Source organism: Carassius gibelio, chromosome A21 (genome assembly GCF_023724105.1).
Source record: "Carassius gibelio isolate Cgi1373 ecotype wild population from Czech Republic chromosome A21, carGib1.2-hapl.c, whole genome shotgun sequence".
In the NCBI taxonomy this organism is placed as follows: Eukaryota; Metazoa; Chordata; class Actinopteri; order Cypriniformes; family Cyprinidae; genus Carassius; species Carassius gibelio.
The window spans coordinates 2,993,490-3,007,412 of NC_068391.1; the positions used below are offsets into that span (position 1 = coordinate 2,993,490).

Genomic DNA, 13,923 nt, shown 5'->3' on the forward strand with positions numbered 1-13,923 from the left:
AGTTCAGTTTGATTAACCTGTGAAATGACGTTGTATTCGTGTTGCTAGAAGGCTTTCTGGTGGAACCATGAAAGAGAGGTGATATTTCTTGCATTTACCTATATAGGAAATAAGTTTACTTTACAAGGTGTATGCTATTATTTATGTGCTATTGTTTAAAATCATTATGTGTTTAATAATAATATTTATAATGTGACTTACACTGTAAACATTTCAGGAAGCACAAAAAATTATGATCATTACCATGATCACCTATAATGACCTGTTTGTGAGCACATCATGGTTATAATCGTGTTTCTTTCTATCTTAAGGGGAGTAGAATAAAGCTTTGGACTCATAAAGACCCATCTTGACGTATCCTCCCTGTGTGCGCTATTGATATTCGGAGGAAGGTAATCAATGCCCGCTGACTAAGGTAAAAGCTTGATCCTCTCAGGTGCTGGACACTTTGCTACTGTGACGTGACGCAGCATTTTTCTCTCGCCAGGAAGATACCAGCTCAGCGAGGCCTGAAATCTTGCTTTTGTTATAATTTTATTTTATTGATGCGGTATCCTGTTTGCTGTCTCACTGGCTCGGGTGTCATTTTCAGATATTTCATAAAGCCAGGGACCGCATAGACCAAAGTAAATCTAAAACTCTCTCTGGGTTCCTCTACTACTGTTATATAAAAGCCAGTAGAAGATTTGACTGGGTCACTCATACCATGCTGTCTTATTGTAGTAGATTAAATAACTCAATTCTAACAGATAGAAATCATGTTAGGTACAATATTATTAATGAAATGAATTTCAAAATGCATGTTGCAAGTTTTGTCATAGGACATGTACTTCTATTATTAGTAACATGATAAATTGACGATTGGTTAAGAAATATTCCAGGTGTTTCCAGATTCTTCTGTGCTTTGTGGTATTATTAGCTGGTTTGTCTCACTTTAAAACACTGTTTGATGAAATCACTGAAATCTGTAGGACAATATCAAAACATAATATAAAATTAAAACTTCTGGTAAGGTACGCTCTTTATTTAATTAAATTTTTTTTTTTTTTGCCATTAATGTAAATTAATTTAAGTTTGTGTTTTTCCTGAAAGTCCTTTATTCCCTTTTATAGCAGTATTTATTTAAATTACAAAACAAACATATTTTTTAAAAGTTCAAACGGACTGAGTTTAGTATTCATTTAAATTGCCTAATTTATGTGTTTTTAAAGTTATTATTAGGAAAAAAAGTTATTGTTATGAAATGTGATAAAGAGGAAATGATCCACACAGAAACAACTCAAACGTAGCCAAGTAACAGTCACATGTACATTTAAGATTTCATTCAGTTTTTATTGTAGTTTTGTAAATCTGTTAACCATAAAGTGTAATAAATCCCACCCCATACATTTCCATAGATTTTGCCATCTAATAAATTCTGCTTGGTACATTTAGTGTGTAAACTCACACAGACGATGTAAACTCTATAGATAGATTCTGTAGATTCCGTATAGATTCTCGTACTATAATTGCTTGTGTGCTGTAAAGTTTACAGTGTAATAAAACATTCAGCCTCTTATATAGATCCAAAACAAAAATAATCTCTCTACTAAAAATAGTCAAATAATGTGGGTTCATAATAATTCCACTTGATTAGATATCTTCTCTTGCGAGTTGGAGAGCGTGTTCGTGTCCTGAATACTTGGAAAATATCAATGATTCCTACATTCCTAGAACAACCAGCGATACAGTGCCTAAAATCTTAATAGTCATGATATAACATCATACTCTTTGCTTTTTAGCGAATAACAGTGAGTGCTCGTTACATACATCTGAATGTGAAAAACTGCTGCAAAGGAGTGTAAAAAAAAAAAACAGAAAACATGGTACAGTCTCTGATTACTGTGAGGACACGCCCCCTACATCGACCAATCAGAGTGAAGGAAGTGAGGTTTGTATTACATTTCGCAGCTATTGCACAAGAAACACACTTCTTGTTGATTTTGTGTGTGCAGTGTGTGTGTTTTTGGTATTATTCGTCCTCAGCGTATATATATATATATATATATATGTGAGGCACTCATTTTGAGTTCCATTGATTTCCAGCTCTACAAGAGTCTTTTTTGTTTTCTCGTTCTTGTTGTTCTGCAGGGCGTTCTGCATCCTGTAGAGGGCGAAGCTGAGCATCTGGCCCTCTCGGTGCCCGCTGGTGGTGAAGCAGGGGTCTCTCAGGAGGCGGTGGAGCCCAGCAGGGTGGCGAGGAGCGGGCAGAGCAGAAGTGCCAGGCTCAGCGTGAGTGCACTGGCATCGTTGCACTTTTTGCCTCCGTCGCAGCGCGATTGTTGGCACAAAACACCCTTAAAGTCCGGCGTACAGCTACAGCGCTGATTCTGAACGCATGTCCCTCCGTTCTGGCACAACAGTAACTCATCATCACACACGTTTGCTGGGGAGAGCATGAGGAAAAAGTTATGCACAAGCAAATACACCCTGTTTTTCTTAGACCAGTTTGGAGTAATTACGTTTTTTTTTTTATTCTCAGCATTTATTTTATTAGAAATACAGTAATATTGTGAAATATTATTACAATTTAAAATATTTTTATTCAGTGTCGCACGATCCGTCAGAAATCATTCTAATATGATCAAAACATTTGTGCTGCTTCATATTTTTGTGGAAAATATTATACAATATCTGAGGTAATATTAAAAAAGAAAGAAAGAAATTAATACTTTTATTTAGTGAGAATGCATTCAATTTAATCAAAAGCCACAATAAAGACATTTAAAATGTTATCAACGATTTATATTTCCAGTGTTTGTTTGAACTTTCCTGAAACTAAATCGAATACAGATTCCTTAAAAATATAAAGCAGCACAACTGTTGATAATAATCAGAAATGTTTCTTGAGCAGCAAATCAGTATATTATTCTGATTTCTGAAGATCATGTGACACTGAAGACTGGAGGAATGATGCTGAAAATACAGCGGCGCATCACAGAAATAAACTACATTTTAAATTCAAATTAAATTAAATTGATGCATTTAGCAGACGCTTTTATCCAAAGCAACTTACAGTGCATTCAGGCTAACATTTTTTAACTAACATGTGTTCCCTGAGAATCTAACCCACAACTTTGTGCTGCTAATGCAATGCTCTACCACTTGAGCCACAGGAAAAAATAAATACAAATATTTCACTATATTACTGTTTTTACCTTGGTGACGATAAGAGACTTCTTTCAAAAACATTAAAGAATATACATTTTATGGCCAGTCGTGTGTGTGTGTGTGTGTGTGTGTGTGTGTGTGTGTGTGTCTCTTACTCACACAGCCTTGATCATTTGCTTAGTGGCTTGTATCTGTGTCATATTTAACATGGGTGTCGAATTTCATTAAAAAGCCAAAAGGGGTCGCAGGAGTCTGGGTACTAATGAGACCAGGTGCTGTACACCTGACCCCAAACCGTCTCATCAGTGAACAATGAGTGTGTGTGTGTGTTTGAGAAAGGACAGAAAATGATAAAGAGGAGGATGACTATGGCTATGTACTTTTTCTGTCTCATAAAATACCTTGATGACCTACTACTACATTACATTGAGCAGTGTATCCCACAATGCAACATGCTCTACTTGACTTTTCCATTTCAAGAGTGACAAACTAAGGGTAAGTAATATCAGTCACAGTATTTATCTTTTTTATTTTTTATTTTACATAAAATTAGGCAAAAGATGCAACATAAGATGATATGGAATTAATTATATATGTCTTTGGGTTCCTGAAGAAAATCTCCCATTCATTTTCTCCAGAGGGGAAGTGGTTTTTAACAATAACTTCTAAACCTTTCTAAACATACCTACTGTGAGCTACAGAGTTTTTAACGATTATATAGTATTTCTTTTTAAGCAATCAGCCGCATTTTATCAACTTATTTTTAAAATAATTATTTTTAAAATTATTATTTGAATTAAACAGTGGAATTCCTAGTGAAAAACTACATAACCCATCACCACCACCACCAATCAGAGAGCTTTTTATTAAAAAAACAATTAAGTAAATTGTGCAAAGATAATACTTAACTCCCATCCACTCCAATGAAATGACTTCTACTGCACGTAATTAATAAAGCTTTAAGTTTGCCATTCTGAACATAACCTAAAAAAAGACTGTATTTGAAGGGTTAAATTGTCAATTTTTTGCAAAACTAAAAAGGTCATGCATGAGATTTTAATGCAAAAAGTTCTTAAAGACTTGCCCAGACGATGTAAAAACTTACTGTTAACCAAATGGTTAATTCTCTGAATTTACTAGAACCAGATCCACTTAACCTCAGAACAAAACAAATCTATTTGAAGAAAGTGACTAATCCAGCTCTGTTTTCTCTCCTCACAGTGTTAGCGGTTTTGGCCATGGGTCTGTTTCATCTTAAAGATGGATCACGGGGAAAGCGCTGTGTGCAGGGTTTCTAAAATCACCATGGGAATCCAGGTACAGATGTGATCATTACCCCTACAAACCAGTTTCCAATGAGCAATGTTGTATCTACACATTTTAAGGAATCACTATAATGCACAGAACGGATTCGTTTTTTACAAACACAAAGCGTTTCACTTCACAAGACATTAGTAACTGATGGACTGGAGTGATGTGGATTATTGTGATGTTTTTATCAGCTGTTTGGACTCTCATTCTGACGGCACCCATTCACTGCAGAGCATTTATTGATGAGACACTGATGCAATGTTACATTTCTCTAAATTTCCATGAAGAAACAAACTCATCAGTATCTCGGATGGTCTGAAAGTGAGCAAATTTATTTAAATTTTTTGTGAACTATTCCTTTAAAGCATCTTTCTCCTTTCTCTGTCATTCAAAATTAGAATTAACACGGATTTAATTCCACTATGTAAAAACTTTACATGACTGCAAGCTAAAACTATAATAATATTATCTACACCGTAACTTATTTCAAATGGCTTTTGGAAACAAAAGGACTGAGCCAATTAATATCTGATTTAAACTTGGAATTGGCTGAGGAGAATGGAGAGGTTGATTGCACGCTTTGACATGGACTTGTTAATTAGATTGGAGAGTTGAATGATGTCTGATTAGGAACTGGTTAATGAATCTGGGAGGTACTTACGGAAACAACCCTGTTTCCAATAGTAACCGGAGAGACATTCATCACATTTGACTCCGTTAGTGCCTTCTTTACACTGACAGAAGCCGGTACCATTACAGCGGTCGTGCAATGAGCCCATCGTATTACAGTTACACTCTGAAAAGAAAGAGAGAGAATTAGTTAGAGGAAAAGAGTTGAACTTTTACAAATTTATGTTGGTTGGTTTTACTGTTGACATGCATGCATTAATGTGGCTATGCACATATGCAATGGTGTTTTCTTGCATGCACTTGCGTATTGGGGAAATGGCTGAAATAAGGTCTTTGGTAAACACAAGTTTAAATTAACCGATGTTTAGCTTTTTACTTCGGCCGTTTGTATTTAGGATTCAAAATTTGTAAAAGTTGTGTTCATTTGTGAAGACAGGGTTTCTGCTGGTCTTAAAAAAGTTTATAAAAAGCTCTTAATTTGTCCTTTCACAAATTATGGCCTTAAAATGTCTTAATAGAAAATAAACCTTTAAAAAGTCATGGCATTGAGTTTTGCATACGCTGCAAAAAAAAAAATTAAAAATAAAATAATAATTCAAATCTAAACATATTTAAATCAAGATTGGGGTTCCCTTCAATTTATTCCCTAAATTGTATTTGAGGTATAATAGTCTTAAGCATACCTTCATAAAACCTGCAGAAACCCTGAAGATTATTGTGATGAACAAAATGTGTAAGAATTAAAAAAAGAACTTATTTTTTTGCAATAAATTAAAGGCAAAATGGAAAAATCCGATTGTTTTTTGTTGAGGGATGCTACATAAATGCATTGTTAATCTCACAAACAAATCTCTGATGTAAAGATCGAATGTATTGCATCCCTTTTAAAGTGTATTGTAGCTTTAAATGAATTATGTTTTGTTATTTTTAGAAACTATCCACTGATATTTTTATACACGTCAGTATTTTGCATTGGGCTGCAGCCAACATTAGAATGAATTACTGCACTTCTGTGAGAGCTCCTGAAAATAGACATTGTAAACTCAGTGCTATTGTGAGCTCAGGATGAGGTAAATGTTCTCATGGTGGAGATCTTGGTGTTGACCCTTTGCCATGTTGTCACCTGGCACACACCCGGTGAGGACGAGTTTGTTTGTGCTGACTTCACAGCACGCTTTCATTTACCCCGCGCCCTGCCTCCTCATGCAGCAGATGGACTCTGTTCTCCATCCTGGTACTCTCAGCGTCGCGCTGATTTAAGAGCTGTCACATCCGGGTTTATTTCTGGCCGTTTGCTTGAGCACCACTGGGAATCTCTAATATGACGCTCACAGGATGATAATGTTGCAGTTTAACTTTGCTGACCACGGTGTCCAATGCAGTTTTGTTTCATCTTGCATTTTTTCATAAGTATTTTTCTCCAACTACGTCTCTTTATGTTTCAGTTAGAAGGATTACCTGCATCTTTTAGCTGGATTTTTATGGATACAGATTCCTGACTGCTGGGACAGCTGCTCTTTAAAGATTAACACTCCTAATCTGTCTTTTTTTTTTGCTGAATTGGTTTTAGTTTCTAAAACTGACTAAATGAACCATCAAAGACTGTGCATTGTATAGCACAACCCTCCTCCGTTTTACAGCTTTAGTGGATGCAATAAATATTGTAATTTTGTGTATTTTAATTGTAAATATTATAATTTCATCAAGGTTGGCTCACTCCACAGTAATTGCGGCAATAAATGAGTGCTGCACTACAATTAATTTAAGTAATGTACAGCGTAGATAATGATAATCAGGTTTATTCTTTTTTATTTTTTTATAGATTATATTTTGTCCACTTACATTTTTCAGAATATTTTTTTTTCCTTATTTTAAATTTGCAGGGTTCTGATTTAAATGGTTAGATTACATTACATTTTAAGTAATCAAAGATCATGTCTAATTAATAGAAATCATGAAATTATAAAATTCAAGAGAAATTTATTAAAAGTTAAACAAAACTTACAAAAAAATAAAATAAAATTACATTTTAGAACCCCATTAAAATCGAAGTTTTAATTTTCCCAAATTCAGTGTTTTCCTTTTTCCCCCCTGGATGTTTTAATGGTTAAATGAAGTTTTAATAATAAACATACAATTTCTTAATAAAATAAAATGTTATGAATTGAATTCATAAAAAGTTAACAATTTATTTATTTATAATTTTCTTTTAAACAATAAATCCCTATGATTTCTTTTCAGAATTGTTTTAAATTTTTCTTGATTTATGATTTAATACACATTTATTATCAGAAATTGTGATAAATATAAAATATAACAATTTTATTAAAAACATTTTTTATGTAATAAATTTTAACAGTTTTATTTTTTGGCATACAGACCTAAACAAAATGAAGTACATTGTAAATACTTTGAGAAGCACATTGTAATGTACAATAATACTATATTTTCTTAGATCAAGCATCTTGGAATTTAACCCATGATTGTTACATTGCTAATGCCATTTATAACCTACAGTATTGCTTGATTAAATTTATTCGTGCATAGCATTTCAGACATAAATTGTACACTGTTACTCACCGATGCACACATTCTCGTCATCGGGTTCTGCAGACGTGTTTTTGTAGAAGCCCATGCGACAGTGTTCACAGTTCTGACCACGCGTGTTGTGTTTGCAGCTCACGCACGTCACTATGTTCAGGAAGTCGATGTAACTGCAGCGATTCGAGTGTCCATTACATTCACAATCTGAGAACGAAAGAGAAACGTCATCTTGAACACTGTTTTAAAGTAAAGCAGGGTTAAAGGAGAGCGAAGAGTAAAGAAAGGAGTTCCAGGTTTTTGAGATAATGGGATGATTGGGATGCGAAATGTCATTCAACCTGCTGAATACTGAATAGGTGTTGATATGTAAATATGGGCGGGTACAATTTAATGAGCTAATGACATCATGATCATGATGATTTTAACATTTTTTTCGCAGTTTCATTTCAATGTTCTGGGTGTACTAGAAAGTGAATCAATGAAGAGCTATTGACTATTTTTCTTGCTTCACTTTGTGTCTTTTCCTGCTGCGCCTGTAGTATTGACGGCTGAAATTAAGATGTGGGTGTGTGTTGCTGACAGGGTGATATCTCACACACTCTTACAGGAGTCTTCCCCACACCTTGTGCACGTGTGTGTGTGTGTGTGGCACTTGTGAGCGTGTGTATGTGTGCAGATGTGTGCATGTGCGCCGAAGATGTTGGAAAGTCTGATGACAGATGTTTTCTCTCAAACAGCTGTTTCTCTGTTTTCTGAAGCAGATCTTTTTTCTGTCAGACTGCTGGTTTCTCCCATTTCCCATTCACACCTGTCCTGTATCTTCTTTCTGTCACTCACACCGAATCTGTTGCAATTAACAATTATTTTCAATTGCAATAATATTTCATAATATTACTGTTTTACTGTATTTCTGCTGAAATGCAGCCTAGTTGAGCAGAAGAGACTTTTTTATAATTAAAAAATCTTAACGAACCCAAACTAATGAACGGTAGTGTTTTGCTTTGTATATATACTATATATATACATATATACATATATATATATAGAGAGAGAGAGAGAGAAAGAGCGAAAAGTAACTACCATCCAATCAAGATTAAAAGGTATTTGTATCTTGAATATTTTAGTCAGACATGGTTCAGCATTAAAAAATAGTTGAGATTGTATAGATAAATCTAATATTTATAATGTTGCAGCTGCAGAATGTATGAGTTTGAGTACAATTAAAGGCTCAACCGTAATCTAATGATATACAAGTTAATATACAGCTTATATAAATGCATATTAACCAGACCATTTAATCAGCTTTTTGAATTCTTAGCTATTTCCAAACTTTTATCAGTTTAGATTTGTCTTTAAAATATTTATGAGCACTTTAAAAGCTAAAGAGCGAGAACTCTGTACAGAGCCTGCCTCAGCACATAGGAACAGGCAAATCAATGAAATATAAATGAGTTACACACATACACACACAAGCTGATCACTACACACTTACCTTAAATATCATGCATATAGAGAGAAGCAGGGATGAAGGGATTAATGAGAGTTAGAATACTGGAAACAGGAAGTGACATGTTGAAAAACACCAAACTCAGCGAATCTTTAGTCTTTGAACTCTTAACATCACATGCTGTAGAACTTTCTAAAGTACTAGACTTTATTTCACATCTCCACTGTAACATGTTTTTGAACTCTTCAGAGTTACCTGTACCTCTGTTGAACTAAAGCCCAATTATATAACTTAGTCAGGTTAGATGGCATTTTGGAAACAAGAGTTACTGTAGGCTATGTCCACACGAAGACAGAGCTTTCCCTATCCAATCATTTTTTCCCCCCTCGTCTCAAGAAACATCTGTGACCACACGAAACCACGAAACTGACATAAAACAATGCAGTATACATGCCAGACCAGTATGAGGCGCTGTAATTCTGCCACAGAGATACATAAAAGAATGGAGAAGAAGACTTGGACTATACATAAACCTTGCAAGTGGTACACAAACGAACATGGAACAATACATTTAGTAATCTTTGTGTTAATGCTAGTTAATAAAAAGACAATCGTTCAGTGTTTGTTCATGTTTTTAGTTCTGTTACGTGACGTAGAAGTCTCTGACTAGAAGGTTGATGACATCATTGTTTCAGAAGATTTGCTGTCCACACGTAAACGTAAGGGTGGTTTTTTCAGATTTATCCTCTCTGGGACCCGGTTTAAAAAAATATCGGTTTCACTCCCAAAACACCGGATCCGTGTGGACAAAATTCCTATGAGATACAAAATGTATGCATATACAGCTAAACGTGGAAACGTCTCCATGTGGGTGGGGCCTTATAGTATAACAATGGCAAGCGCTGTGTGAAGGTCCTAGATCACAAGTCGTTTTCACAACTCACAACTTTCAAAGCTGTTTCTTGGAGTTTTTGTGTACTGATTGAACACACTGTCCTTCTGTCCCTCATATCCTCGTTTCCATTCCTGTCAAAAATTAAATATAACCCCAGGTCCATCGCTAGAAATTCTGGGCCATTCTTTCTACAGTGGATCAATAAAAAAATCTGCTAAATGAAAAATGCTAATTAATCCAGAAAAACACTGTAAAAAGTAGTTAATTAGAGCTTCTAAACAACTCAAGGGTCCACACAACTCATGAACTACAGTTCTAAAAAACACGTTACATTGTTTATGAGTTGTATGGAATAATGGTGAGTTCTAGAACCCATGAGTTTGAGTCAAAGGCTCTAGAATGGTTAATGTTTTCTTCCAGTCATAAACGCTGTAATGAATTCTATCAAGAACGCTTCCTCATTCTTGTAAATGCTGTGACATTGTACTTTAAAATCTCTTTCTTCCTTTTCTCAGCTCATTTTAATTTCATTTTTACCTTTAAAGTCATCATATATGATGCCTTTTAGCTGTACGGTCTGTTGCCCTCCAGATAGTAAGAACTTCAGAAGAGCTTTGGAAAATGAAAAGTCTTATTTTATAACATTTATCTAGAAACTTACTACAAGTAAAGCAAAGCAAATCATGTCTACGACAAGCAAATCTCCAGCTATCAATCCACATGGTTAAGGGAGGGGAACAGAATCATTGTTTGAGACATTTAACAGGCCCAAAAAGTCACTACCAAGCATGTGTACTCTAATATATTCAACCTAAAGTGGCAGACTACAGAAGCTAATGCATCTCCTTGTTGATTCAAACAACTACAATGCACATGCAGTGATAGACTTCACCAGCCACAAAGCACTCTCAGTCTATCTCACAGCGGGGATACCTCTTTTATTCTCTTCATCTTCTCTCTCCCATTTATGGATGGGTTTTACTTCACCCTCTCCTTTACCATGCTCGTTTGACTGCTTGTGTGGATCTAGACAGGCAAGGAGAAGGACTGAGCAATCCAGGTTTGTACTACATTCTGTAATACAGGCCATTTGAGACTACCACCTGAGCCATACCTTCAACAGCTGTGTGTTTATGAGACCTATCCTCCTCCCCTTCGTTTGTCTTTCCTTCTTCTGACTCTTTTGGTTTCTCTGGTTCTGGCTTTCGATCTACATGTCTTGGTCCTGAGATATGATGCTTTGATACTGTTTCATGTGGCATGTGCATCACAGATCCATGCATTGTATCAACAGACTCTGGCACTAGTACATGAGACTCCCTTTTTGGCTGAGTCGGTATGTGTCCATGAGATTCTAATATTGATTTATGAGGTTTCACTGTTGGCTCATGAGGTTTATGCATTGCCTCATGATGATGTACTATTGGGTCATGAGGTTTATAAATTTCGTCATGATGATGTACTATTGGTTCATGAGGTTTGTGCATTGCCTCATGATGATGTACTATTGGTTCATGAGGTTTGTGCATTGCCTCATGATGATGTACTATTGGTTCATGAGGTTTATGCATTGCCTCATGATGATGAACTGCTGGCTCATGAGGTTTATGCATTGCCTCATGATGATGTACTATTGGTTCATGAGGTTTATGCATTGTCTCATGATGATGTACTATTGGTTCATGAGGTTTGTGCATTGCCTCATGATGATGTACTATTGGGTCATGAGGTTTATAAATTTCGTCATGATGATGTACTATTGGTTCATGAGGTTTGTGCATTGCCTCATGATGATGTACTATTGGTTCATGAGGTTTGTGCATTGCCTCATGATGATGTACTATTGGTTCATGAGGTTTATGCATTGCCTCATGATGATGAACTGCTGGCTCATGAGGTTTATGCATTGCCTCATGATGATGTACTATTGGTTCATGAGGTTTATGCATTGTCTCATGATGATGTACTATTGGTTCATGAGGTTTGTGCATTGCCTCATGATGATGTACTATTGGTTCATGAGGTTTGTGCATTGCCTCATGATGATGTACTGTTGGTTCATGAGGTTTGTGCATTGCCTCATGATGATGTACTATTGGTTGATTAGGTTTATGCATTGACTCTTGATGATGTATTTCTGGCTCATGAGGTTTCACTACAGGCTCATGAGGTTTATGCATTCCCTCATGATGATATTCAGTTGGTTCATGAGGTTTATGCTTTGTCTCTTGATGATATTCAGTTGGTTCATGAGGTTTATGCACTTCCTCATGATGATGTACTGCTGTCTCATGAGGTTTATGCATTGCCTCATGATGATGTACTATTGGTTGATTAGGTTTATGCATTGACTCTTGATGATGTACTTCTGGCTCATGAGGTTTCACTACAGGCTCATGAGGTTTATGCATTCCCTCATGATGATGTACTATTGGATCATGAGGTTTATGCATTGCCTCTTGATGATATTCAGTTGGTTCATGAGGTTTATGCTTTGTCTCTTGATGATATTCAGTTGGTTCATGAGGTTTATGCACTTCCTCATGATGATGTACTATTGGTTCATGAGGTTTATGCATTGCCTCATGAGGATGTACTGTTGGCTCATGGGGTTTCACTATTGATCCATGAGGTTTATGCAATGGCTCATGAGTTTTCACTATTGGATCATGAGGTTTCTCTGGGTCATGAGGTTTATGCATTGCCTCATGATGATGTACTATTGGGTCATGAGGTTTATGCAGTGGCCCATGAGGATTCACTATTGGGTCATGAGGTTTATGCATCAACTCATGTGAATTCACTATTGGCTCATGGGGTTTAAGCACTGACTCATGATGATGTACTACTGGCCAATGATAATTCACTATTGGATCTTGAGGATTCACTATTGGATCATGACTGATCACTCTTGGCTCATGAGGACTCCCTACTGGTTCATGAGGTTTATGCACTGCCTCTTGATGATGTACTACTGGTTCATGAGGTTTATGCACTGCCTCTTGATGATGTACTACTGGTTCATGAGGTTTATGCACTGGCTCATGGGGTTTAACTATTGGTTCATGAGGATTCACCATTGGCTCATAAGTTTTATGCCCTGGCTCATGAAGTTTCACTATTGGCTCATGTGGCTCATGACGTTTATGCATTGGCTCATGGGGATTCACTATTGTCTCGAGTGGTTTATGCATGGGCTCATGAGGAATTACTATTAGCGCTGATATTGGCTTGACAAGCTCTTGAATTGACTCAGCAGATTCTGACACTGGCCTAACAGAGTCTTCTTCAGTTACTTCATCCTTCCCAGGAATCTTCTCTTTCCTCGCAGAAATCTCTTCACCCTTCCCAGAATCCTCCACTGGAGGTGGTGTAGGTAATGCTTGGGGTGCAATGATTCAGATAATCACAAAGTTGGTATGTACACACAAACACATACACCATGTTGTGCTTTATAAACAGCTATTGAACAACAAGCAGATTATCCAGAACGAACAACCTTTACATTCATCATATGACTCTCACGCTAGATTTAATCACAATTATTTCAATCTAGAGCAAACACAGACTACAAACTCCTCTGTGGTCTCTACTACACTACTAATTTTCTACCACAGGTTAGGAAAAGGTTGCCAAAACTACATCTACCACAATACTATATTTCTGCCAAACACTTAATAGCCTAACAATACCTTCGATTAACTGTTTCTTAATTCCTCCATGGCATTTCCTCTCTTTTTCAACAGAAATCATGTTTTGTCGTGGATGCTTCGGTTGATGATTATGTGTGTGAGGGTCTGTAGTTTATTAAAAAGAAGGAAATGTCATTTTAAAATCTTTAAAAATCTTATGTCATATCAGAATGACATTACACTGATAATTACACTACACAAATTACACAAATTACATTACACAAATCTCTATGAAATAATCTAAATAACATATT

At 36.0% G+C, this 13,923-nt stretch overlaps 1 protein-coding gene across 18 annotated transcripts in view; it reads right to left on the bottom strand.

The window, feature by feature from the left end:
- Positions 1 to 1,311: 1,311 nt before the first annotated feature.
- Positions 1,312 to 13,923, bottom strand: part of LOC127942336 (netrin-G2) — a 54,060-nt gene continuing 41,448 nt past the window's right edge. For 2 of the 18 annotated variants that reach the window (XM_052538021.1, XM_052538022.1), the window contains exons 6-8: positions 7,672 to 7,839; positions 5,123 to 5,257; positions 1,312 to 2,425 (exon numbers count right to left, since the gene is read on the bottom strand). In XM_052538021.1, coding sequence (XP_052393981.1) covers positions 2,208 to 2,425; positions 5,123 to 5,257; positions 7,672 to 7,839 — 521 coding nt within the window. In that variant the 3' untranslated portion in view covers positions 1,312 to 2,207. Of the gene's footprint in view, positions 2,426 to 5,122; positions 5,258 to 7,671; positions 7,840 to 10,514; positions 10,590 to 10,910; positions 11,025 to 11,091; positions 13,360 to 13,669; positions 13,775 to 13,923 lie in introns of all 18 variants that reach the window. The other 16 variants (XM_052538011.1, XM_052538014.1, XM_052538018.1 and 13 more) reach the window with 16 other exon arrangements.